This window comes from Passer domesticus, chromosome 7 (assembly GCF_036417665.1).
Source record: "Passer domesticus isolate bPasDom1 chromosome 7, bPasDom1.hap1, whole genome shotgun sequence".
Lineage (NCBI taxonomy): Eukaryota > Metazoa > Chordata > Aves > Passeriformes > Passeridae > Passer > Passer domesticus.
The window spans coordinates 17,232,784-17,258,317 of NC_087480.1; the positions used below are offsets into that span (position 1 = coordinate 17,232,784).

At 49.1% G+C, this 25,534-nt stretch overlaps 3 protein-coding genes across 3 annotated transcripts in view; 2 read left to right on the forward strand and 1 right to left on the reverse strand.

Moving 5' to 3' along the window:
- Positions 1-688: 688 nt before the first annotated feature.
- On the reverse strand, positions 689-14,588 carry UPRT (uracil phosphoribosyltransferase homolog). The gene is made up of 7 exons (XM_064427201.1): positions 14,218-14,588; positions 8,553-8,595; positions 4,939-5,008; positions 3,861-3,923; positions 2,543-2,704; positions 1,814-1,912; positions 689-1,085 (listed from the first exon to the last, which is right to left on the reverse strand). Exons 1-7 carry the CDS (start codon positions 14,502-14,504, stop codon positions 979-981), a joined length of 831 nt encoding a protein of 276 aa, XP_064283271.1. The 5' UTR covers positions 14,505-14,588; the 3' UTR covers positions 689-978.
- On the forward strand, positions 14,503-18,213 carry LOC135304182 (uncharacterized). The gene is made up of 5 exons (XM_064426386.1): positions 14,503-14,929; positions 15,470-15,652; positions 15,795-15,943; positions 16,565-16,653; positions 16,957-18,213. The coding sequence occupies exons 1-5, from the start codon at positions 14,503-14,505 to the stop codon at positions 17,219-17,221; spliced, it is 1,113 nt and encodes a 370-aa protein (XP_064282456.1). The 3' UTR covers positions 17,222-18,213.
- A 3,095-nt stretch (positions 18,214-21,308) lies between these two features.
- The window catches only part of ABCB7 (ATP binding cassette subfamily B member 7), a 35,567-nt gene continuing 31,341 nt past the window's right edge, over positions 21,309-25,534 (forward strand). Inside the window, exon 1 of the mRNA XM_064427208.1 lies at positions 21,309-21,520. Within this exon, the coding sequence (XP_064283278.1) occupies positions 21,347-21,520 (174 nt within the window). The 5' untranslated portion in view covers positions 21,309-21,346. The remainder of the gene's footprint in view (positions 21,521-25,534) is intronic.

The window sequence follows — 25,534 nt, forward strand, 5'->3', positions numbered from 1 at the left end:
CACCTGGTGAGAGGTAAGGACACTACTGGAGACAACATTCCCCAATCCTGCAACTGTAGAATATGGATACATTTTAAAATAATAATGGCTTATATTGTGTTCATGGATTTCCCCAAAGTTCCAGTAAGGGGAGGTTCTGGCCAGCTGGGTATGGTGTGCTTGATGCCAGGGGATTCAAAGAAAGAAGGGCTTTGGCTGCAGATTGGTGTTTAATGCGACCCAGAGGGTGCCCTGAGGCTTTGGAAAGGCTGCTGGGCCCTGAGGGCCATGCTTGTCTTCTGGCTCTGGAGCTCTGTGAACAGGGCTAAAAATAGAGTTCCAGCTTTTTGCTGCAGTTTTCCTGTCCTTTAAAGGGTTGGTGAGACTGATCCAGCCACGAGTTTTGTCTCATACAACTCCCAAGTTCTGTATGTGTAGAATTTCCACAAGCAGTGCTGCTCCCACCTCAGTTCCCTCCCAGTTTGCAGCTCTGCTGCAACAGGAATCTTCCTGATTCAGGAGCCCAGAGCAAGACAACCAGGGCTGTTTCACTATTTGAGAATAATGTTTGCAAAATTCCAAAGTTGTATCTTTATTACCAGCCAAAGACCAAAAATCCATGTGGCTGCTCAGGAGGACCCTGAGATTTGGAAGCACTGGGAGTGGCTGTGGCTGGAGTGATGTGACCCCAGAAATGAAGGACACTCCCTTGGGGTTTAGTTGGGTTTATTTTGCTCTTGCAGGCGGCCACGGACAGGCTGGAGAAGAATAAATAGGAATAAAAGCAGAGTGTGGCAGTTACAGAGCCCCAACATGGAGATGCTTGACCATGTAGCCAGAGTGCTTTGTCACTGTACCTGATCCCTGTTCAGGCCAGCACTAACCTAAGTTAGTTGGCCAAAAAGGTTTTTAAACATGCCCTCGACCAACTCAATAGTAATAAAATGTAAAAAAACCTCTTGTAATGCCATAGAGTCATATCCAGTTGTTCCAAGACTGTCAGTCTGTCCCAAAGTACTTCTGTCCAAAGTGTGTTGGTGCAACAGGATGCACTTCTGTAGTTAAAATGGTGATGTCTGGGAATTCCTGGATGATGGATTTGGCACCTTGGAAGAGACAGCAAAGGCAATAATGACTACAGTGCTTCAGCCCATGTCAAACTGTGATCAGCAACATTCCAAAACTAAGTCAGGCTCTGTGCTTCTCCTCTTCCTGTTCCTGCCTTAGCTAACCATCTCTGAGGAAAACTGCCTGACTTCAGGGGATTGTTTTTTGAGGTTTTCTTCTTTGGAATTGCCTTTCCCATACAGCCATACTCCCAATTAAAGTGGTTACAGGCTGCTCTGCAGTTCAGCTGAGTTTTCTGCTAGAGATTTCTGCCATGGCCAATTTCTAACACAACACACAAGATCCTCTTTCCTCCCAGAGAAGGAAATGTTCCTCATTTAGATCCCCTTTCACCTTTAACCTGCAGCCAGGCCAGTTCTGTAGCTCCATTCAGCTCCCACTCCTGGTGTTGCTCTGGAGCTGGGCCAACCCCCACATTCCACAGTCCAGAGCAGCAGCTGGCCTGGCACTGCTCTGTGAGCCATGAACTGGCAGTGCTGCAGACTCCTGCTCTGAGGAACACTCTCCCATTGGCATTTTGCCACTCAGTCCCCTCCTCACTGCCCACATAAACACGGCGCTCTTTGCTCAGTCTTACAATTCACCCAAAACCACCCAAATCTGCTCTGAGCAAAGCGATGCTGCCATAGGCTCAGCTCTGTGCCCTGTGTGACTGATGGCACTGTCCCCAGCAGACAGCTGTGCTCACTGCTGTGCCCCCACTCACCGTGAGGAGTGGAGAAGAGGCTGAGCAGGATGATGACGCTGGGCTGCACCCCGTGTTCCACGAGCACCTTGACAGCCTCGATGACCGTGTTCCCAGTACCTGAGAGGGCAAACAGGGAGAGGCTTTAGGGGTTTTGCCCTGGTGGATGAACTTGTCCTAAGCTGTCTGAGAATACCTCTGGTACAGTTGTGACTGAATGGTGACTCTGTCCTTTCCCACAGGAAAGGCATCACCTCTGCATGGACTCCTTGTTCTCCTAATGGCAGAACTTGGAGTGGACAAGTAACCTCATCCCAAAAAACTCATTATCATATTAATCTAGAAATGTCTCAGAATAAGAAAAACACTGTTTGAGTCTTTTCCCAAGGTCAAATTCATATAATTAAATTTATATCATGTCTTAATCTCATCCTTTCTCCCAAAAGCAGCCATGCCCAAACGATTTGCTCTGCATTCACACTGGTGCAGCTGAGTGATGTGTGCCCTGGCACAGCCTGGTCACTTCCCTCCTCTGTCACCTGTGCCCTGGCACAGCCTGGTCACTTCCCTCCTGTCACCTGTGTCCTGGCACAGCCTGGTCACTTCCCTCCTGTCACCTGTGTCCTGGCACAGCCTGGTCACTTCCCCCCTCTGTCACCTAAACCAAGCAGGAATCCCAGCAGAGCCCCAGAATGTGAGGTTTCCTCGCTCAGCGCCCGGCGCAGCCCGGCTGTCCATGCTGCCACTCACTCAGGATCGGGTACATGAGCAGCACTTTCCTCCTGTAGATGTCTGGGGGGAACTTGGCGTAGTACACCTTGGCTCGCTGCGTCTCCTCGTCGCTCTGGATCAGGATCTTCCCGATGCGGATGGAGCGGCAGCAGTCCCGCAGGCCCTGCTCCATCGCCTCCCCTGCAGGGCCAGCACAGACACAGCAGCCGATGTGACACTGGGACAGGGCTCGGGGCAAGGGGCTGCAGGGACGGGGACAGTCCCAAAGGAACAGTCCCCAGAATGAGAGTCCGAAAGGGACAGTCCCAAAAGAACAGTCCCCAAAGGGACAGTCCCAAATGGACAGTCCCCAAAAGGACAGTCCCCAAAGAGGCAGTCCCATAGGGACAGTCCCCAGAATTAGAGTCCGAAAGGGACAATCCCAAAAGAACAGTCCCCAAAGGGACAGTCCCAAAGAAACAGTCCCCAAATGGACAGTCCCAAATGGACAGTCCAAGAGGGACAGTCCCCAAAGGGACAGTCCCAAAGGAACAGTCCCCAAAGAGACAGTCCCATAGGGACAGTTCCCAGATGGACAGTCCCCAAAGAGATAGTCCCAAAGGAACAGTCCCCAAAGGGACAGTCCCCAAAGAGATAGTCCCAAAGGAACAGTCCCAAAGAGACAATCCCAAAAGGACCGTCTCCAAATGGACAGTCCCAGAGGGACAGTCCCAAATGGACAGTCCCAAATGGACAGTCCCAGAGGGACAGTCCCCAAAAGGACCGTCCCCAAAAGGACAGCTCCCCCGTGCTGGTGGACAGTTCTGAGCATTAAGACACCTGAAGCTCTTCCCCTTTTTCTCCTGTTTCCAGCAAACCGAGTCTCCTCGGTGTTGCCGAGCCCTGGTTTGGCGCTCCCAGCTGTGCTGAGCTCCCACAGGACAGAGCTGGAAGGTCAGAAGGGGGGCGGGTGGGGTTTGGGGACATCCCGGTGACAGAGGGTGGGGCCAGAGCTGGCTTTGCCAGCACAGATCCAAAGGTTTGCCCAGCACTGGGCACTGACAGGGACTCTGCCCCCACCGAGCGTGGCTGGGGTGGGACCCTGGCTCTGGGCACCAGAGGGACATGGGAGGGCACTGGGCCCCTCACAGGGAACAGCTGCCAGGGAAGGGGCCACAGGAGATCTGTGCCAGCCATTTGTCTCTTAAAGGTTAATGGGAGATACTCCTGGACAGTCTCTGATCAAGGATACCTAAGAAAGAGTTTGGGTAAACCTGTTGTTGCACATCTTTGAAAGGAAGTTGCTTCCAGGCTTCCAAAGCATTTAACGTGTCCTGCAGCAGCCAGCAGCACCTACCACTTCTCATGATGCTGACCCCACAGTTTCCCTTTTCGAATCGGACTCCTTCATACTTGTGTCCTGTGAGGGAAGAAACCAGGGCTCAGTGGCTGCTCCCTTCTGGCTCTCTGAGCAGAGGAGATGGTCCTGGCTCTGTCACTGCCTTATGGGAACAGATGTGACACCAATGCTCAAAGGTGAAAGGGGCTGTTTGATGTAGAAATGGGCACAGGTAATGGATGTGCCTCCTGGGTGGGTGTCTGAACTCTGTCTGCTTCCAAAGTTGAGGGTTTGCAGTTCATCATTTCTCTGTGTAAGCACAGCCACACCAATGCTTTACTGCAGTGAGAGTGTCACCCTGCAGGAATGCAAGTGGAGTTCTCAGGGGGACAGGACTCAGCTGGTGCACATCTCAGTGTGCTGTGGGTCACACCACGGAGCTGAGCAGTTCCCCCAGCCTGCTGATGCACTCAGCAGCTGCCTGAGTGGCTGTAACCTTACGGATCTTCACAGCTGACAGGAGGAACCACAACTCCTGCAATGGTTTTCTCCAGTGCCACTTTGCCTTTCCTGCTCATCCTCACTCCCAGCTGGCCCCAGCTGCAGGGCCAGCTTTACGCTGGCAAAGCAAAGCTGCTTGTGCCAAGCACTTTTTCCTTAATGGGCACGTGAAATGCCATCAGTTTTAGTTCAAGGCTGTGGTGTGGGCAGGTGAACTGATCTTGCACATACACTGGTACATTTTCCTCATGGTTTTGCAAGACCACTGTAATCCTTAGTGAAATGACAGTATTGACTGTTGTGCTCAGTTGTGATGTGTGCCCTGTAGCCTTCTAAACCAGCAGGGACAGTCACTCTGCCCTGCTCAGAGCTCCCCAGGGAAGCACTCGTGGCACCAAGTCTGTCAGAGTTCCAAGACCATCTGGATGTTGCAGGGTTCAGTTTTGGGCAGTTCTCTGAGGAGCAGGGAGTTGGGCTCAATGATCCTCTGAGTCCCTTCTGGCTCAGGATATCCTGTAACTCTTAATAATTCTATGTATTTTGATATCAGTTCCACTTCCAGTCCCACCCAGGCCAGGGGTGTTTTCCCACATACCTGTTGGAGTGGTCACAGTACATTCTGTGTAGGGCAGTTGATTCAGTCCCTCTTCAACCACGAGTCTGATCTGTGGAACCAAAGAGGTGGGCCAGCTTTAGGGGATTGTTATCTCTGGAGATAAGGCACTACATGGCAGTACTAGCTACAAGGTCTGGATGAGCCCAAAGGGTCTAAAAGGGTCACTTTAAATTCAGACCCTAATTGCTGTTAGAGACCTTTTGGGGGTGAGCTCTATGTTTTGGCCACAAATCAAACAAAGGCATTGCAGAACAAAACTGGGAGAAGAGAGGGGTTCATAAACAATCACAAAACTGACTTTATTTACACCTGGTAGGCAGAGGCTTCACAGACAAATACTTCTCAACAACAGATGAGTGAGGCACCAATGTACCTCCATTTGCTGACAGGAAATCCTGCTGAGGGAAAGGTGAAGTTCCCCCTCAGCCAGGCTCTATTTTCACATCCCTGTTTCTAGGACTGAACTGCAGCTGGGCTGCCAGAACAGCCCCAGAAGCTGCAGCAATGCACACACACCACCAGTGCCCAGGAGTCTCTTTATCACCAGCTCTGGTTTCCAGGTGGTGCTGCCAATCCCTGCACTTTTGGATGGTGCAGGAGGAGGGGCAGCTCGTGAGCCCCCAGGCCTCCCCTGGTGCTGCCCTGCAAAGTACCAAACACATCCACAGAGTGGCTGTCCTGGAGGATGCTCTGGGGATTAAAGATGTGAGAATTCTCTCTGTTCATAAGCCAAAGATTCATAGCCCAGAACTGCTCAAGGAAAGCCACTGCCAAGCAAGAGTTTTAACTAAAAAATCACTGATTATTCAAAATTCACTGTGGGATGGAGAGTGAGGCAGTGCTCCTGGCATGCAGCAGGTACTGCTCACCTCAGGCAGTTCTTATTCCAGAGGGCAGCCTGGAAGGTTTTCCTGTCCTTCCACTCTGCCCCAGTTCCTGGCACACAAGCAGCCTCTGCTACAAATGGTCCCTTGCATTTATAATCTCTCTTTCAAGGTATTTTTAGTCATTTTAATACAACTTTTTCTTTCTCGAGCTGTGTTTGTGGCAGCCATACTCAGAGGTTGTGGTTATTTTCTGGGACATTTGTACCCAATTTTATTTTATGTTTTTGAACTTAGTTCACCAAAAAAAAAAAAAAAAAGCACACCTATTTGCCAGGTTTGGAAGAAAAGCCTTTCACATCTTGCTGAAGTGCTGACATTCATTGCTCCACATAATCTACCAAAAGTTTAGAGTAATCCAGTAAAGGTCTTATGGTTAAATAATCTCTGTGATCTCCCTACACTTATCAGTGTTTTACACAGGGGCTGGAAGGATCCTTTGTAAACTTGTCAGTGTTGATAAAACATTTATTTTTGCAGTGTGCTTCCTGCCACCTCCACACTCAGGGATTAATTTCCTCCTCTCTTCTCTCATGCCCCGAGAACCAGCTGCTCCTGTCCCAGAGAGGTGGCTGCCATTGCTCAGAAGATAAAAGCAGTGTTATTACAGCCCCACGTGAAACAGGAAGTACAGCTTTGGTCCCAAGGCAGAAAATCCTCTAACCCATTATGTGTGGCTGTTCTTGGAAGCTCAGGAGGAGGCAGAGCATCTGTACAGCTCTTTGCACTCAGCATTTCAAACAATTTTGAATGCTCACCCCTGAAAGAGGCAGGAGGGCAGAAAGGTGAAGTGACCTGGGCAGTGTTACACAGGGAGCTGCTGGCAGGGCTGAGAAGTGAATTCATGGCTCCACCTCAGGCCTCCAGGCACCCCCCAAAATGTGCTTTCTGCTGCAAAGCTCGGTGCCTCCAGTGTGGGTTCTGGTCAGGGGGAGCCTCCTGCCCCAGAGGAGCTCTGTGCCCTCCCCACCACCTGCCCTGAGTTCCAGCTGTCCCCAGTTCCACCAGCAGCAGCCACAAGGACTGACTGGCTCCCATGCCAGGGCTGCTTCTCCTCCTTCACAAACACCACACGGGTTTGTGTGGTCCTTCCTCCTCACGACTCTAACCTCACTTCTCTCAGTTTCAGGATCACAGCAGTGGCTTTCAGACATTCCCTGCCAACCTCCACTGCCCATTAACTCCTTTTTCTCACAAGTATCTTCAAACATTTCCTTTGTGTCATCCCCTTATGTGTGAAACAAACTGCCAGAAGAAAAAACTGCACCACCAGCAATCCATCACCTTTAGAATCCCTCCTTAAGACTTCTCCCTCTGGTGACCTCAGGAGACACTGCCCCTAACAGCTGCCAAGGCAGCTTAACTTCATTCTCTGCATTCTTCTGCCCAAGCTTAACTTCATTCTCATTTCCTCACTGCAACAAGGTGGATTTTCTTCCCTTATAATCCCACACTTTTCTTCACACATTGCCTCTTGCCATTAAACTCTGTTTGCTCTCTGGGTGAAAAACATGGCAAGTCATAACTGTTTGCACCCTGCCAAGTTTAGTAGAGACCAAATCCCACATGAAATTATAACTGTTCTTTGTCACACCTAGGAAAATATTCAGAAAATGAGAGTCCTACATATTCTTTTGTGCAAAATTCCTCCTACAAGATGGAAAACAGAGCAGCAGTTCTGTGGCAAAGAGCTGCAGGACCAGCACACAGAGGACACTGGTGCAAGGACCTGAACTCACTGCCTGGATCTGCAGTTTTCAGCAATGAGAGGGGGAAAAAAAAATTAGTGTTTGTCTCAGAACAGGGCAGGACACCCAAGAAAGGTGAGAAGGTACATGGGAAAAGGTCCTTCACACTAATTACTGACAGTAAGGCACTGCAATGCAGGAAACATCCTCAAAAAGGGGAAAGTAGGGGGGAAAGTGGAAGATAGCACTGCAGTCACAGTCTTAGCTTGTGGTCATATCTAAACCTGAGCAAGCCTGGATTAAGCTTGGGCTCACCACAGGAAAGCTGCCTGCTGGGGCTGTAACTGTGAATGGTCTCTGGACTATGCTGGAAGGGGAAAAACATTGCCCTCTGTTAATGAGAGTGGATTTGTAAAAAGCAAACACCCTTGTGGACACAAGTGTGTGTGGTAGCAAGTGCTGGGGTTTTCTTTAAGCTTGTAATTTAAATGAGATAAAGGCTACACTCTCAGCAGTCTTTGTTCTGACTTACTAAAACATGTGAAAACTTCAAACTGCTTTGTCCCTGCCTGTAACCACCATATGGCTAAAGACAAATTCTCCATGTGGATGCACCCAGAGCTAATAATCTAATACACAGCAAGTGCCAGGAGGCACTTCTGCATGCAAGCAACTGGTAACATCTGTAAGAAATTGTACTGCTCTGTTCACAAGATCAAAAGTGCTGCTTCAAACTAAAACTCAATTATCTGCAACCTCTGTGCATCTGGTTTTGAACAGAATTTTCTTATTACTGAAGGCCTCTGTCTTCAAGTAGCTGTGTCTGGTAACAGAATGGTTTCTGCAGCCTGTTGAGATGAACAGTGAACAGAAGTCCCTATACAGAAAGTTGCAGTCACACAGCAATTTCCTTTGGGTAGAAAAGTCACTGTCACACTCCCACACTCCCTGTGTCCTGAAAGACCCATTTCGTGGAAGAGTTGCAAAGTACAATATCAAGAACAAGAAATTCTTCACCTACCAGACGATCAGCAGAAAACACGAAGTCTCCTCTACTGGATTTCCTGGAAAAGGTAATAATTTACATGTTAAATTGGGGAATAACTTTAAGAATGTTGCTTAAATACAATATTAAATACTATATTCCAAGGCAGTTCAGAGAAATGTCTCCTGTCACATCCTGAATTTATCCCAGAGGTTCTGTGTCCTGGGTTTCCTGGTTGGTGGCAGAGATGCAGTGACCCAGCACTGGGGTTTGCCTCTTGCTGCTGCTCTGTACCAGTAGCAATTAAACACAAGAGGATGATGTTCTCTAGGTTTCCCATGGTACTGCTGCTCCAGCTCAGTTCCAAAACACCTCCTGAGCTCAGATATTCCTGCATTCCCTGCAGCTCTGAGCAAGTGAGCTTTGCTTGCCTGTCCTGCAGTCAGACAGAAGCTGTGGGACAATGATCATGCAGATCTAACCCAGGGCTGACAACACACCTGATAAGCAGGAGATACAGCCTATCTTATCTGGAACTCACTGAGTGTGATTAGATCTGTGAACGTGAGGTTAAACTGAGCAGGGATTAATGAGCATTCCCATGAAAACACCTCTCTGCCTCTTAGAAGTTTGGGTACAACCTTTTGCTGGTGTGCCTCTGTGGCTTTTGGCCCCTTCAGAAGGCAAAATGAAAGGTTAAAAGCCTGAATTTTGAAAGCAGCTTTAACACCTTGCTTCCCATGCCAAGAGCAATTCTCACTACACCAGAATAGGACACATTTCTGATCAAGGAGCCAACACTCACAGGACGGTGGCTTTGAAAACCCTGAGACACAACACCAACATGCCAAGAGATACTTCTAAATGAAATGTTCTCTTAATCCCTCTCATGTTTTCAATATAATACTCTGCATGTCTCCTTAAATGCCATTTTGTATTTAATCCCCAAGATTCTCAGACACCTCATGCTTGCATGAATGAAAGTCAAAAGGTTTGCCTGCTCATTGCCTAGAAACCAGTCACTTATTCCCACTTTAAAAAGAAGGTTTCAAAAGAGCATTAACTTAATCTAGTCTCATTCCTTGCACTAAGAACACACTGTTAAAATACTGTTTGCTTTTTTTTTCCCTTCTTTCTGGTACTGACAGGATATTCCTAACTTTCTGCTATTTTGACATTAACTGGATAGGCAATGCTCAAAAAGACCCCAAAAACTAGGGGGAAAAAAAAGCCAAACCCAAATCTGTACAATTATATGACCCAATTTTATTAAGGCTTTTGGAAAGTTTTGTACTTCTATCTGTAGTGTAGGTAAGTATTTTTAAAAGAGGGAAGTAGCTAAGTGGCCTATCTAGGTTCTTCCAGAACCTAGAAATTTCAGAAAATTTTGCTGAATTTCACAAACAGGTGTAAGACAGACCCAATAATGTCCAGGCCACAGTTTTGACTCAAAGTTATAATGTGTTCTGAGTTACTAATGCAGATTATGAGGCTTTGAACCAACTCCTCTGTCCTTGCAGAGACACAGATGTTCCTCTGCACAGTTCACTGAACACCCTTCATTGGTCACACCTGGTTTTTGAGAAGGGGAGGGCAACAGAAAATGACAATGCATACAAATAACAGTAATACAGAAAATGTCAGACCACATGCACAGGGGCAGCTGGAAAGCTCAGACCACACCTCAAACCCCACATCCTGTCAGAATTGCCAGGGGGCAGGAAAAAAAAAGGGCTTATATGAAAACATTGTAACTGTTCTGCCTAAATACCAGATAGAAATACATAAAGCAACAATTCATGTCAGACTAGAAACTGTTTCAGCTGCTTCATCAAGTAACAAGACAACATCTAAAAATATGAGGCATTAAAACCTAACTTGTAGCAGGAACATTGTGTTACACAATATAAATGAGTTTCACTTTGTTTCTGAAGGCAGGGGAGTGTGGCTGATATCACAGTGTCTGTCTTGGGAGGTGAGAAGAAATGGGTTTTTTGGGGCTGTATTGTAATATAAAGTAGCTGCAGGGTTTCTTCCTGCTTTAGCACTTGGTGACAAACATTGCCAGGTCTGCAGGTATTGGGGCATCAGTAATTCCTGTTTCTCTCATTTCCTCACAGAAACTGTTGAGAGACAGCCAGGGTGAGGGCCAGGCTGGAAAAAAGCCACTTCCCTACAGAGGATTTGTAAAAGGCTTTTAAGAAAACTGAAGGCACTGGATGAGCTGTTGGCACTCAGGGAGATGATGAGCTGGGAACAGGTCCACGTTCTACCTGCAGCACTTCAGTACTTAATGGACTGCAGTCCTTAATTTTTCTCATGCTGGGGCTGGGATGCAGAGGGATGCCACCTCCCTGCCTGCAGCAGCTCTCCTTACCAGCACAGGTGAGTTACACCCTCCTGAATCCCCTGCTCTGTGCAGCAGCCAGGACTGCACATCCAGCCTCTCTGCCATCTGCATTTCTATGTTCTGTTCCTCAGGGAATAAGAAGCTTTACCAGAATACCACAGCACGATCTCACCCAACAGACACAAGATCCTTAAAGTACCTGGATTTAAATTGTAGTTCCTGTTAAATCATGAGTTAAAATGACACTGCCAACCTGAGCTAATGAATTTTTTTCTATATAAACACATCACTGCACTATTCATTTCAGCTTCCAGATCCCTGCTTCACATCTGAGGCTAGAAATTACCTTGAGATCATTCTCTCCTTGAAAAGAGACTGTAACTGTTCTAGAATGTTCAGTACTTCAGTGCATCAGCTCACATCCCATTAGAGCACTCGAGGTCCATCTCCCACTCAGGATAAAAGGCACCTGCCCCCATTAAGCACTTGCTGAGCAGAAAAGTGACAAGGCTGAGGGAAAATGAGGAAACCCAGGCACAGTGAAGTGATCTATCCATCTCCCCAACTCTGGCACACAGACCAAGTTCTTGTTAACTTTAAGGAAGCAAAAGTGCCATTTCAGTCTGCCAGGAGGACATCCCTGTCCCAGCCAGCTACCTCTGAATCCTGTGAGACACCATGACCAGCCACAGGAAGGTGGGCTTTTCTTTACAGTAATACCAGTTGAAAGGCCATGATTTCTTTCTCTGAATCCTCTCAGGAATAAGGAAAGAGCTTTCCACTTCTCTGAGCAGCTCATGCTACAAACAAAATAGTCCTCAAAGTCTTCTGCATCTGGCCTGACCAGACCTTAGCTCCATCCCAGCTCACTGGGATTATCTATCTGAGTATCTACCCCTTCCTCACCTACAGCAATAGTCCCAAACTGACTGGGTTTTCCCCCTACTTTTGTTCCATTTCTACCTCCCCAGGAGCTTGCCTTTTAATGTCTGCCATTTTCAGGTATTGCTGTATTTGGAACATCCATCCTCTGCAGCCACTGAGGAATCTAAATATTCTCCTTGAGTTAAGGTGTTACCTGCTCTTTTTTAATCCAGAAAGTCTAAATGACAGCACTCTAATTTCCTGTAGATAACAGCTTCTCCTTCTTCCCAAGCACTGTATGTCAACATACCTCTTTATCACCTTAAATTGGATTTTTTGACCAGTAGCTGCTCTGAGCCACATTGCTGCCCGTTCACAAACAGCTCTGAGGAGAAGGAGTTTCTTTCAGCACCTGGTTTGAATGCTACAGTAGCTACAGAGCTGTCTTAGGGCAGATTGCAGCAGTCCAGGGTAAGGTTAATGAACAGTGCCTAAAAAATCCTCTTTTCCCTTCAGCATCTTTCTGAATGACAGGTATGAAAATAGGTCAGTCCGAGGTCTCTTAATGAGATGCAGCTGAATTCCTGGGACAGAACACAAAAATAATATTTCCCTACTGTCCTTACCTACAAACCCAACCTTTCTGAGCAGGCTGCTATCTGATTTTCCTCACTGGTTGGGAAGGGAACTTGGAAGTGACGGCTCCATCCCCACTTCCAGGGTAACATCACACTCAGAATAAAGTACAGCCCGTGATTGCTGCAGCTGCTCTGAGTAATTCACTGTTTACAAGTCCTATTCTAGACTTCCTCTTACCAAAGTCTTGCGCAATGAAGCAGATGTAACTCTAAAAAATGTCCTTCAAGTTCAAATTGCAGCTCTGCTTTCTGGATAAGCTCACTGTAACCAGAAACCTCTTAAATGCATTTGAAAGAGGTCAAAACCTGTGTACAACAAAATAATAATAAAACCCCTGAGTAAAGTAATTACATTGCTAGTATTTGTCTAGACATCAAAACAATATGGTTTTCACTAACCTCAAAACCTTTCACAGGCCATCACCAAGCCTAGTTTGGATTCTGTCTCTCTCTGCTTAGCTCACTCCCAGCTTCCTTTTCTGCTCCACAGAGAAGCTGCCAGGTGTTCTCACCTGCAGACATCTTCTGGGTGGTCTTGCCAAAAGTGCCCTCCTTACATGAAGACTGCACCGCCTCTGGTGCTCCTGCTGCCAGGTTTCGTTTTCCCCCACAATGCTTTGAAAATTAAGGAAAATCCTCTACAAACTAGTTTAAGGGAAGGAGGCTCAGCTATGTTAATAAAATTAATGGAGGTACTGTCTTTGAGAAATGGTGATCAGTTTTGCATTAAAAAATTAATTACAAAATGAATTTTAAAATGTTAGCTACAAAGTTGAGCCCCAAGAGCCAGAAAATAGCAAAACAGGGACTGTGCAAATGGACAGATGCGAAACACAGCAAAGAACAGTGTCTTTGCAATGACTTATTGCAGATGTCAGAAAGCCACTGTGTCACAGGAAGAGAGGGTTTTATTCAGAACCTGATCACTCTATTAATAGGCTTGATTTCACACCTCTTTGCTGGTGGTTCTTGCAAACCAGTAGTTTTTAATAAATAGATGGATGCTACTGAAGTTTGTCTTATATTGTATGCTATATTTAACACTTTCCACTATCACCTTCTCAGTGCTGAACAAGCACAGCTACAAACGCGATCAGTGGGAGGGACGCGTTCAGCACCTGAGCTGCGTTGTGGAACACGGAGCTCGCAGTTAGAGCCTGGAAGGGCTCCCCGCCCCTTGCTGCCTGCAGGATGCGCTCTCCAGAGAGCGGCGATGAGCCCCGCGGGACCCTAAGGTGCAGCCTCCTTTCTCACGGCTTTACACACCTTGTGCTGATGATGTGGCACGCAGGCTCCGAGCCGCCCGCCGGGCGGAGGTGAGCAAACACCCCACCAGGGACCGTCCGAGTGCGAGAGGGGTTCAGGGACCCGCCGAGCCGCGCACTGCCCGGCAGCCCCGCGGCGCGGGTGGGCACGGAGCCCCGGGGGCTCTGCCTGCGCCGGGCGCGGGGCCCCGGGGGCTCTGCCTGCGCCGGGCGCGGAGCCCCGGGGGCTCTGCCTGCGCCGGGCGCGGAGCCCCGGGGGCTCTGCCTGCGCCGGGCGCTGCCCTGCCCTGCCCGGGGCCCGCGTCAGCAGACATGGCCGCGCCGCCCGCCCCGGCGCTCCGGCCGGCACACGCGGCACGGCAGCGAGTCCCGCCGGCCTTGGGCTCGGCGCTCGGGCCCGCCGGGGACAGCCCGGCCAGCCAGGACCCCGCGGGCAGCCGGCACCAGCGGGCGGCCGAGAGCGGCTCGGCGGGGCTGTGGAAGGATGGGCTGAGCCACAAGCGATGACCCCCCTCCTCTCCCGGCCCGCCGCGGGCCCTCCCCGGCCCGGCCCGGCCCGGCCCAGCCCGGCCCGGCGCGCTCACTTGTCCCTGATGATGGTCTGCAGCTCCCGCAGCTGGTCGTTCATGGGCAGCAGCTTCAGCTGCGGCCCGATGGCCGGCACGCCGCCCTCCCCCGCGGGGACCGGCGCCGCCACCACCCCGTTGCTGCTGCTGCTGCTGCTGTCCGGGCTGGGGCAGCCGCTGTCCTCGCTGGGCTCAGCGAAGCGGATCAGCCGCGATCCTCCGCTCGCCGTGGCCGTGGCGGCCGCCGGCGGCTCATCCTGCGGCCGCGGGCCGAGGCGCTGGTTCTGGCAGGGCATCGCCTCCATGCGCCGGGGCCGCGCCCCCGTGCGCGCCGCCGGGGCGGGGGAAGCGCGCCCGCCGCCCGCGCTCCATTGGCGGCCGGCGCCGCCGCTCAGGCCCGGGGCGGGAGCGCCGCGCGAGGGCGGGAGCGGCGCCGGGCGGGCACGGCCTGCTCCGGCCCTGCCCCGGGCCCTGCCCCGGCCCTGCCCTGCCCCGGGCCCTGCCCCGGACCCTGCCCCGGGCCCTGCCCCGGGCCCTGCCCCGGCCCGGACCCGGCCCGACCCCGGCCCTGCCCCGGCCCAGCCCCGGGCCCTGCCCCGGCCCGGACCCGGCCCTGCCCCGGCCCTGCCCCGGCTTTGCCTGCACTGCGCGCGCCGGGACAGCCCCCGAAAATTGCATAAAAGCCTCCTTTGGGTCGCTGTTTTTAAATTGAGAAAGGAGGCCTATGGGAGTTAGAAAGTGAGCAAGGGTTTTCGACCCGATTTTTCTCTTCCGTAAAAATATGTACAAATGATTGCCAGGACCTTACACATCAAAGCCAAACTTTCCAAGGGACACCCAGGCAAACACAAGGACAGGGAAGGGATTGAGCCCCTCTGTAAGAAAATAATCTACAGTCTGAAGTTCCTTGCTTCTTGCTCTGTGCATTTTGGACATCTAACAGGAGCTGGACTCCCAAAGGGCCCAGGAAACACCTCCCAGGAAAATGCAGCCCCTCCAGTGCCTGACAGCAACAAAAGCACCAAGAGTCACTAAAGCCCACGAGACTGACAGGAGATGAAAAAGTAACCGGATTTCATGACTTACTGTCCAATACTTAATGAAATACTTGAAGACTGTTGCAGCAATATACAAGCAATACAACAAAGAATAGGCTAAGAACAGTAGAAAGAATTTGTAGTTAGAAAATCCAATGCAGTTATTCACCCTGGAGGACAAAAGCAAAGTTGAAATCAGGATTGGTGCAGCACACGGTGGTTGTAACACACAGAGCACGATCAGTTTGGGGGGTTTGAAACCCCTGAGCACACAACCCACTCTGCCAAGGAGCAGCTCCCCTTGGTGGCCGAAAGGGAACAGAGCCGATGGCTCTGCTCTTCCCTCCAACCCTTCCTGCGGGCCGAGGAGAAGCACAGCTCAGACTTTTGGAATTGTTTCAAGGTTGGTACCACAGGTGAGTGGGTCACAGAGGCAGCAGCTCGTTCCTCCTGTCTGGCTCTTGTCTGCCAAGGAAATCAGAGCCGGGAGTTCTGTGCTGCTTTATTCCCCTGCAAACCTCGGGAGCCACCTCACCCCTGCTGTTTGTTTACACACAGCCCAGTTAACCCCACTCCTGCTTAGAATTCTCCATGCACAGGACAACTCCAGAAAGGAACACGGGGATGTACAAAAACCCCAGTGGGTGTTTGTGTCAGAACTCAGGTTTGGAAAATCCTCTCCAATTTTGATCACCACGAAGGTTCAGGTAGGAAATGTTTATGTTTCTGAATTCTTAAATCTTCCTCTCTTTTTTTTTTTTCCTAAAAGAAGGAGGAGTTTAACAAATTTAGTGGCAGCAATTCTGAAAGGTGAAAGCTCCATTATTCCATGCAGCTTTCTGCACAGGCAGGCGTATAGATATGTAGCAGTAATATATATAAAGAAGGCTTTCTTTTCCATAAAGTTCCCTTAAAAAAGAGAAACTGATTGAGAAAAGGAAGGCAGGTACTCACCCTCTCTCCTCATCTTTCCCTGCCAGGTCCTGGTGTGTGATTCAAAAGCAGCAGTGTGCTGTGGGAAATAGCACTGAGCCTGCAAACAGTGAGCCCTTCTTACTGAGCCCGAAGCCATTCCTGCAGCAGAAAGCTGCAATCATGAGCTGCACACGCTGACCTTCTCCTTTCCTCTCTGGCACACCTCTCAAGCCTTACAGCTCTGTCAGAACACCATCCCATCCCACCCAAAGCAGCAGTGCAGCCTGAGCCCCCTGCTGCAGACACTCCCCCAGCATTCCTGGCTGTTTGCAGCCCCCCTGAGCGCTGTCTCAGCAGCTGCAGGAGCAGAGCTGATCTTCAGTCCACACCTTCTCTTTGCCCCCATGTTCCAGACATACCCAGAGATGCTCAAGGCTGTCGCTGACCTTGAGGGGAAAGACAAATTTCCAACGTGCCTGACAGAGCTGCGGAAGGACCGAAGGTGAGATGGGTCCCAGAGGAGTTTCCAGACTTCTCCCTTCCTTGACAGGCTCCTTGCTCCACCAAACACCCCAAAGACACCCAACCCTGCCTGGCAAGGCTAAAAACACCTCCTTGTTCAAGTCAGGCAGTTCCAGCAGGGTCACAGCCTCTGAGGCTCCCCTGACCTCATTAAACTGTGCTGCTAACGGGCTCTGAGCCCCCCAGATCTGTCCCTGCCCATTCCTTCATTTCTCCACCTTCCTCCCAACATCTCAACTTTACACTGTAAATCTTCATTTCAATTGTGCATTTCTCTTACCAGTTTCCACGGCCAAACACCTCCTCAGTGGTGCCTTCTGAGCAGGAGGAAAGGAAAGGAAAGGAAAGCTCCCATTTGTGCCTGGGCCAAGGCGAGCGCTCTGTGCACAGAAGGCTCTGTGTGCCCTCCTTCCCTTGGCAGCAATCACAACCTCGGCCACTTCAGGGGAGGTGACTGGATTAGCAGGGGACAAAGGGAAAAAAGGGAAGAAGAAAAGCAACCAGTAGCAGCCAAAAAGTCTCAAGCATGGCCTGGTGTATTGCAGTGAGCCAGAGCACAGGTTGGAACAAAACCTGGAGAAGGCAAAGGGATCAGGACATCACAGAGTCACCAACTGCTGTGGATTCACTGCAGGTTTGATCTTCTCACAGGCAGTAAATCCATGACCTGGGCAAGGCTGGATGCCTCTGCTCTGTGCTGGGCTGATGTGCCACATTCAATTATCTCTTGAACACTTCAAGGGATGGTAACTCCACCACTGTCCTGAGGGACTCCTTCCAATGCCTAACCACATCTTCAGTGAAAACAACTGGACATGTCATTCTTGTAACACAATCAAACACATTTTAAAATATAGCTTTTTAATGCTACTTGTTTAATTGGCTGTGAGATATAATTCAGACTACATTTCCAAAGTGTGTGCAGCTGCTCAGTTCTTAAATGCAAGGTCTGAGGATTAATAGTTCATATTTTTCTAGAAATAAGTGCAACAGTTTCTATCTCCAAAAGAGCACTGCGCCTTTCAGCACACATTCTACTTGCCAAAATTATTTTACACCTCTGAAAAAGGGCTTCTATCTGCCCTTAACCTTGTCCTGTTTTTCTATTTTTATTTTCTTTGCATTACTTCATTCTCATTAATTTTCCCTCTTGCTTCATACACTTCCTTGAAGAATTCCCCTCCTTGTGTTCATAGCCTTCCAATACCATTGATTGTAAGTGACATTTGAATATTGACACTTCTCTTTTTCCTCCAGCCTGACTCCTGGATTGATTTGGATTCCCATAGACCTGGGGACTTTCTTTCAGGCTGATGCCTGCCACAGCTGGAACTGTCAATGTTACCATACAGAACAGAGGTTTCAGTCTCCCTTTGGCATACTGATTATCTGGAATTCAGTGTTGATCCTTTCCATTATGTAGGAATGGTATTAATTATAAATCTGACTTCTAGAAGATATAAATACTTACTGCTAGACGTGAAATTCATTACAGCCCTAGAATCATATTAAGCACCTTTAATGAGAAAGAAGCTAAGAATGTCAAGAAACTCTAAATAAAATGTTATTTCACCTCCACAAGATGGGTGTTGTATTTGTGTTGCTGAGCTGCTTCTATAAACTTTTCTAGCTGCAAAACTAACATGCTCTCATTTAGTACGCTGACCTTGGTCTCAAGCCCTGGTTTGTTGCCTACACAGCTCCTGGAAAAAGGCCAGATTAGATATCTTTTAGGATTCTATTCACAAATCTTCTTCGTGGTGAGTTATTTCCATTACTGGAGCTTCTATTTCTTCAACTGAGCTGCTTCTGTCATCTTTCCAGAGTGCCAGCTCTGGAGCAGGCATTGATTTGTCTGTCTCCAAGGAGATCCTCTGCTTCCACAGCTAAATCTGCAGAGAAATAGATATTTATTTTGTGGTGAGCTACTTTAAACAGTGAAAGTTCATAAAACTCCTCTGCTGGCTTTCTGTGTCTCTATCATGAGCTCTGTTCTCCTGGTTCAGTCACTCTGGGATAGAGTGACTGAACCAGGAGAACCAGTGGAATGCAGGCTCTTTTCAGCCTGGATGTCTCTCAGGGTTTGAGCAGTGTCTCGTGCAGGTATCAGTAATCTGGGATCACATAAATTAAATGGTATCAAAAGGAGAAAGAGAAGATCAGAACAGGAAACAAGACTGAAATATTAGCAGGAGGAAATAAAGCCAGTACCGTGGAAGAGTTATTAAAGAAGAAACAGCTAAAGTAAAATTTGCAGGGAGAATACTCATATCAAATATATTACATTTGGAAAAAATAAAATGGTACATTATCTAACAAAGACAAGGCTGAGATGATGCAGGGGTTGTGTAGTTTGACAATAAACATTTGCTGAGGGATTTGTAAGTCTCTGTTGGAGGCATTGGAGCTGTGAGATCCTGTGACACCACAGCACAGGGTGCTGTTATCCCTGTGCAGGACGTTCCATAGAGCACATGTCCAAAGAGCTTGACATGGTCAAAATACTGGACACATTTCACAGGGCCGAGAGGCTGGGCTGCATGTTGGACTGACCCCTAAAGCACCACACGTGCACACAAACACTGTGCATGAAACCATTGCAGCAGTGCATGTGGGAAAACTGCAGAAACATTTGAAATCACTCCAAAGATGCTGCCATGCTGGCCAGCCTGTCTGTCCAGGCCATCCCAGACAGAGCTGTGATTATCCCGTTTTGCCTGGTCAAACTTCCATGTAGAGCACAGCACAGGGAAGGAAGCAGATGTATGGAAGCCAGAAGCCCAGAATTCCTGTTTATCCCTCTGAATGATGCCACGGGGAGGCACTGTTCAGACCCAGCTCTGCCAAATGCAATTATGATAAAGAATTAGATTAGTGCCAGAGAAATGTCGTCTCTGTCGTTTGAAGTAGATCCTGGTCAGGAGCAAAGTTGCGTATCAAAGTACAGACTAGAGAAATCCTGCCTCATTAAAAATCGACTTTAAGCCAATTGTCCTCTTCCTTTCTGTCTGTCTGTCTGTCTTTCTCCCCTGCAAATGAGCTTACAACTCTCCCTCAAGGCATGAGCATCAGCAGTCAAGCTCTGGTAGCTTTGAAGAAATCTTTGTGTGATTAGAAATGCCACACAGAGTTACAGCCTTCTGACAGCTCTGCATGCCAATCACATGGGAGTATATAGGCCATTGGAAATGTAATCCATGGCATAGCTCTATCTTCCTAAGTGGGTGTTTAATTAGGAACTGTACTATTGCTGCATTATTCTGGCTCAAAGGAGCTACGGCTGAGCTGTGTGGGCTGGAGGAGGGCTCTGAGGCAGCTCAGAATTTAACCCTGGGAAGGGTGTGGAATACAGGATTAGGTCTGTGTGGAGATGTATCATCCCACATGCCATCCACACCTTCCCCTCCAGCCTGTGCTCCCTCATGGTGCTTTTCTGCGCCCCAGGCAAGGAAACTGCCTGGGCAGCTGCTCTGTGGGGCACCCAAAATCCAGAGGGACTGTGTGCCAACTGGAGCTCCTCCTTCTGTCTGCAGCGATGTCAGTGTCCAGGTGCATCAGGACAAAGCATGGCAGTGCTAGCAGCTTGGAAGGAGCACCCTGCATGAAGTACTGACAGAGCTGCTGACCAACATGAGCGATGCTTCCAGCCGTGCGGTTTCTGCTGAGGACACCCATATTCTAACAGCGCAGTGTCTCAAAGAGAAGGCTTTTATCTGCACAGTCTGAACAGAAAGGCTTCTGAGAGGGGCATGGCTCAGAATGGCCTGGGTCGTTCTGGCTTAGAAGGGCCTGGTAAATCCCCAGCTCAGCAGGGGTGTGCCTGTCCCCTCAGGGCGCCATGGCAAGACTGAGAGCAGCTCTTTTCTGGATGCTGTTCTGGGACTGAGGGCAGCCCCTCTCACTGCGTGCTTTGCTAGGGCTGTGGGCTGCTCCTCTGGCATTGTCATGGTGGCACTCAGGGACACTTGAGACACCACAGCAGGGTCGAGGGCCGCTCATCTCTGGGCTCCATGACGGGGCAGAGAGCAGCCCCTCTGAGAGTGCAATGGCAGGACTCAGGGCTGCTCCTGAGTCCAACAGTGGGGCTGAGGGCAGCCCCTCTTGGGTGCCATGGTGGTACTGTGGGCTGCCCCTCTTTGGGTGCCATGGTGGGGCTGAGGGTTGCCCTTCTTTGGGTGCCACAGTGGTGCTGTGGGCTGCCCCTCTTGGGTGCCATGGTGGTGCTGTGGGCTGCCCCTCTTGGGTGCCATGGTGGGGCTGAGGGCTGCCCTTCTTTGGGTGCCATGGTGGTACTGTGGGCTGCCTGCTCAGGGCACCATCGTTCAGGCCACCTCCTTTCGTGGCACCATGAGGAATGAGGCCGGCTCCCCTCACGGTGCCATGGCAGGGCTGAGGGCTGTCCTTCTCAGGGTGCCATGGTGGATCTGAGGGCAGCCCCTGTCAGAGTGCTGTAGTGGTGCTCAAAGCTGCCCTTCTTGGGCCACCATGGGGCAGCTCCGCTCACAGAATGCCAGGGGGAGGTCCAGGGCAGCCGATGGATCAGAGGGCAGCCGAACCCACCATGGCACCGCGCGCCGCCTCCCCTCAGGGCGGCCGGACCCGCCCCGCCCCGCCCCGCCCCTCCCGCGGGTCCGCCGCCGTCCCACAATCCCCTGCGCCCCGGCCCTCGCAAGATGGCGGTGCTGGGGGCACCGCGGGGCCTGGCGGCCGCAGCCTGCCGCAAGCGGCGGCTGCTGCTCGCCTTGGCCCTGCTGCGCCCGCCGCCCGCCGCCGCCGCCGCTTGCTTCTCCGGGGGAGCGGTGGGGAGCTGGCGGCGAGGCGCCCGAGCCGCCCCGGGGGGCGCACAGGTGTGTGGGGGCGCCGGGGCGGGCGGACGGGCGGTGAGGGGCTGAGGGGGCGCCGGGGGCTGGGAGGGCCCAGGGGTGGGCGGTGAGGGGCTGAGGGGGCTCCGGTGCCCGCAGCGCTGTTCCGCCGGCTCTGCGAGCACCGCCCGGTTCGTCCTTGCCGGTATGGGCGCCTGCTCGCCCCGTTGCCCGCAGCCCCGCTCTCGGTGCCCGCCGCGCGGGGCTCCCGGAGCCGCGGGGACGCTGGTGCGGAGCGGCCGCGGGTGGCGTGGGCTCTCTCTGGGGACAGGCATCAAACCCTCGGTGTCTTTGTGAGGGTGCTGAGTGCGTGTGTAGTGAGGAACTTGCGCTGACGGCTGGTTCCGCCGCTGTGCGCGGAAAGGCGGTTGGAGCTGGAATGCTTTCTGTCAGCTGTGGAGCGCTGTAGTATGTCCTAGTGGGTTATTTTTTATTACAAGTAAAGTATTGAGTACTTTATCTCAAACTAAGTCCAGCTTTCAGTAATTCACGTGCATTTTTCAAAGTGGCTTAAGGAAGTGTATCCCAAAGACTGAGGGAATGAACTTTCATAAACTCTCAGCTGGTAATTCTGTTCGATAATAAACTTTTTTATCCTCTCGAATTGCTGCTGTTTTTGAGTAACTTTTCTTTGTCACCTGCCTTGATTGGTTTTTCCTGACAGGCAGAATTCTGTCAGGGACTACAGTCAACTTCATGTTACTAGATGAGATGAGCAGGACGGAAAGGGTAAATTTTGGAGGTTTAAATTGTGAAACTTGTGCAAGAGGCTGAGAGCTAAAGTCGATGCAGATCAAATATTTTACCCATGTCTTTGCATACATTAAAATACACCTGAATACTCAGTATTGTCTGGTGGTCCTGGAGACGTATTTCAGCTGTTAGGGAACAAACAGCAATGTTATCATGGTGATGAATGGAGGTATTCATTATATTCCTGCTTTCCTTCTGAATGACTTTATTTTCATGTGAGAAATGCCAGTCCCTGCTGCTCAGTTTTAATTGCCACATGTCACTAAATGTGGATTTGCTGAACTAGAAAGCCAATACTACATCTGTGAGATATATATATATGTATGTGTGTTCATCTCTTTGGCTTTTTAATTTCCAGGCATTTTTGTGTTAGAAAGTGGTCAATGAGTGCATTTTTTAATGGTCTGATAATGAATTTTCACTTTTGGATCCAGCTCTATTTGGCTGAAAATTAGATTTCATTAAATGCACGAGCATTTATTTTATTAAACAAAAATTCTAACAGGAGTCTCAGATTTAAGTGTTCTGGACTTTTTGGTTATAATGCCTTTCAGAATTTTGGGACATGGTTTTTCAGACATTTAGACAAATTTTCTGACAGAGGGAGATGTGTTTTCCTGACAGGAAGGGCTTTACCTGCTGTGGCACAGTTACACTAGAGCTCCTCAGTGCTGGGAGTGAGCTCCACAGCCACAGTTCTGCATTAATTGATGTAATTACACAAATAGCAGAGGTTTGTGGCACCAGAGCTGGGTCAGTCACAGAGCTGTGCCTGTTACAGCTCAAGGTGGTGAACAGTACAGCCATAGCTAAACTCCTGAGGAAAAATGAGATTAAAGACAGGAAGGAGCTCTGGTAAACTGACTGTAAGAGAAAAGTTGTAACCATTCTTTTTCAGAAAGTTAATTTCAAAGACTTGGCTCTCGTCCTTCTACTGTGCTTTGCATTCATGTGATACTTTTTTCTCCATAGTTCCATGTCCATTGTGGGATTTTTTAAGCTTACAATTAATTGTAAGCCTAATTGTATTACAATACAATATATGCATTTTCTGTGGCACTTAGTACCATGAGAGTCAAATACAGTAGAGTTGTTTGGGTGCTGTTGCATTACAGATTAAAACCTTTTTTTCTCCTCACATTTATATTTTTCAGTAGTTTTGATTAGAGTCTTGCTTTTCTGAATACTAAGGCATGTAACATCTATATGCTGGAGAGGAAAAAACCTATGGAGGGGAAAAACAGGTTTCAGGAACAAGGATCAGGCCTCGTTTTTAAATATTGAGATCAGCTTGAATTTCCATAACCACAGCTCCTGCAGTCCACCCTCCTGTGGTTGGAACAGGCAGGGCTTCATCATGTCAAAACTTGTGTTTGGAATTTAGGATCTGCTGAGTGGAGAACTGGCACCGTGGCTTGGTAAACTCTCATGAGTAACTGAACGGTTGCTGTTGGGTTTTTTTCTAGGAAACTTGCAGGGGTTTATTTGAGGTTGTTTGTGTTTGTTTGTTTGTTTTTTGTAGGAGTTTGCCTATGTTCAAAATAAAAGCAGTGACAAATTCTGTTCAGTGTAAATATGGAAATGAAATGAATATAAAAATTAGTTAAATTAGCTACATGGAAAGAAAATAGCTTTTGACTGGAAGGGTCAAACAGCCCTTAACTAAGGATAATTATTGGGAATCTTTATAAGCAGAGAAATACATTGGGAAGTTTCTTTCAGGGAGAACTTTGGCAGTTGTAGAAAGCAGGGCTGTGTAAATTTTTGTAACTGTAACAGTACAAAATAGAGGCTTTTTCCCTCCATTATCTTGCCCTTCCAGCTGCTGGTGATAATGAGCTTGTTCTTCTGCATAACTTAATAATATCCCCTTCTCTGGCACGGGTTGCAAGAGAAGTTTCATGTGTTTTTGTTACCTTTATTTATTTATATTTTACCTCAGTTTTTTATTTACTTATTTTCACCTGAAGCTTGGTCTGTTCTGTAAAATGGCACTGATGTTTATTGTCCAGACATTTCATGTGCTTGTGTGCACTGTAAATTCCCTTCTCTGGACTCTGAAGGTGCAGTTGGACAGTCCCTGGCAATCCTCACTGTGTACCTGCTGTGTGAGGGGCTGTTTGAAATTCCCTGAATTTTAAAATCCCTTTAGGGAGCTGTTGCTGCTGAGCAGGGCAGCAATCCCATATGTCTGCCTATAAAAATGGGCATCTAAAATTGCTGTGAGGAAGGATCTCCATCCCTGGAAGTGTTCAAGGCCAGGTGGGATGGGCCTGGAGCAGCCTGGTGGCTTGGAAGGTGTCCCTGCCCATCCAGAGGGTGACACTGGATGAGCTTTGAGGTCCCTTCCTTTGCTCTGTTCACACCCATCCACGTGTCCAGAGCAGTTGCACATTGGTCACTGGTAAATGTAGCTGCAGTTAAGTTTATATTGTTCATTCTGGTGACAGTTTAGCCTATCTTTATACCAGAATATTTCCACCTTTTCCTCTCATTTTCCTCCTCTCTTTCCTATTTCTTTTCATGCCTTGTAAACTCAGCAGGATTAACTGTGGGACTTAAATGCTCTACAGAGGAACTTGAATCCCACCTTCAGTTATCTTTTCTGTTGCAGTTATTTTTAAAAAAATCCCCAGGAGATGAGTGCAGCGTGTCTGGAACACAACGTATCATATTCCAGAGAGGAGCTTCTAAGTGTGGGTTTGACCTTGCACAAATATGTTTAATCCCTGTTGTTTGTTTGCATTTGTAGTATTTAAACTACTACCCACAGTCATGACACTTTAACAACATGACTTTTATGTGCAATCAGCACTAGACATCTGTTTCATCCTTTAGAGTTTGTAGAATCATATCCAAAAATACATTAAAAGAACATAATGCTGCAGAGTCAGGCATTCAGGAGTTAGGAAATGCCAGAATTCAAGTTCCCTGCATTATTTCTTAAATTCTGAAATAAGCAGGACTTGCTCCTGGTTCTTTAAAGCAATAACCTGCTTCTTTTATGTGTTGTGATTAGATTAAAGGATGGCTTTTCTTTGTAGTCTTAAAGCTCTTGGGAGCCCTGGTGAGGGAAAGTGGAGCCCTCAGTCTTCCTGCAGGATGTGTGGCAAGGAAAGCTGCAGCCCCTCTCGTTTGGGCAGTTTTGCTGTCTGTACTGATGGTCAGAGGAATTACCAGTGAAGGAAACTGGTCACCTTGTTTAACTCTTTGTTTCTTTGCCCAGATTTGTTTTTGACAGGAGCT

Coding starts and splice junctions, on each gene's coding strand:
- LOC135304182 (XM_064426386.1), top strand. CDS start 14,503: ATGCGCCGGGGCCGCGCCCCCGTGCGCGCCGCCGGGGCGGGGGAAGCG. Junction 15,653..15,794: donor TTTCAAGGTTGGTACCACAG/GTGAGTGGGTCA, acceptor GTTTACACACAG/CCCAGTTAACCCCACTCCTG. Junction 15,944..16,564: donor TGATCACCACGAAGGTTCAG/GTAGGAAATGTT, acceptor CCCATGTTCCAG/ACATACCCAGAGATGCTCAA.
- UPRT (XM_064427201.1), bottom strand. CDS start 14,504: ATGGAGGCGATGCCCTGCCAGAACCAGCGCCTCGGCCCGCGGCCGCAG. Junction 8,596..14,217: donor CAGACCATCATCAGGGACAA/GTGAGCGCGCCG, acceptor TACCTTTTCCAG/GAAATCCAGTAGAGGAGACT. Junction 1,086..1,813: donor CCTCTTCTCCACTCCTCACG/GTGAGTGGGGGC, acceptor GTCTCTTCCAAG/GTGCCAAATCCATCATCCAG.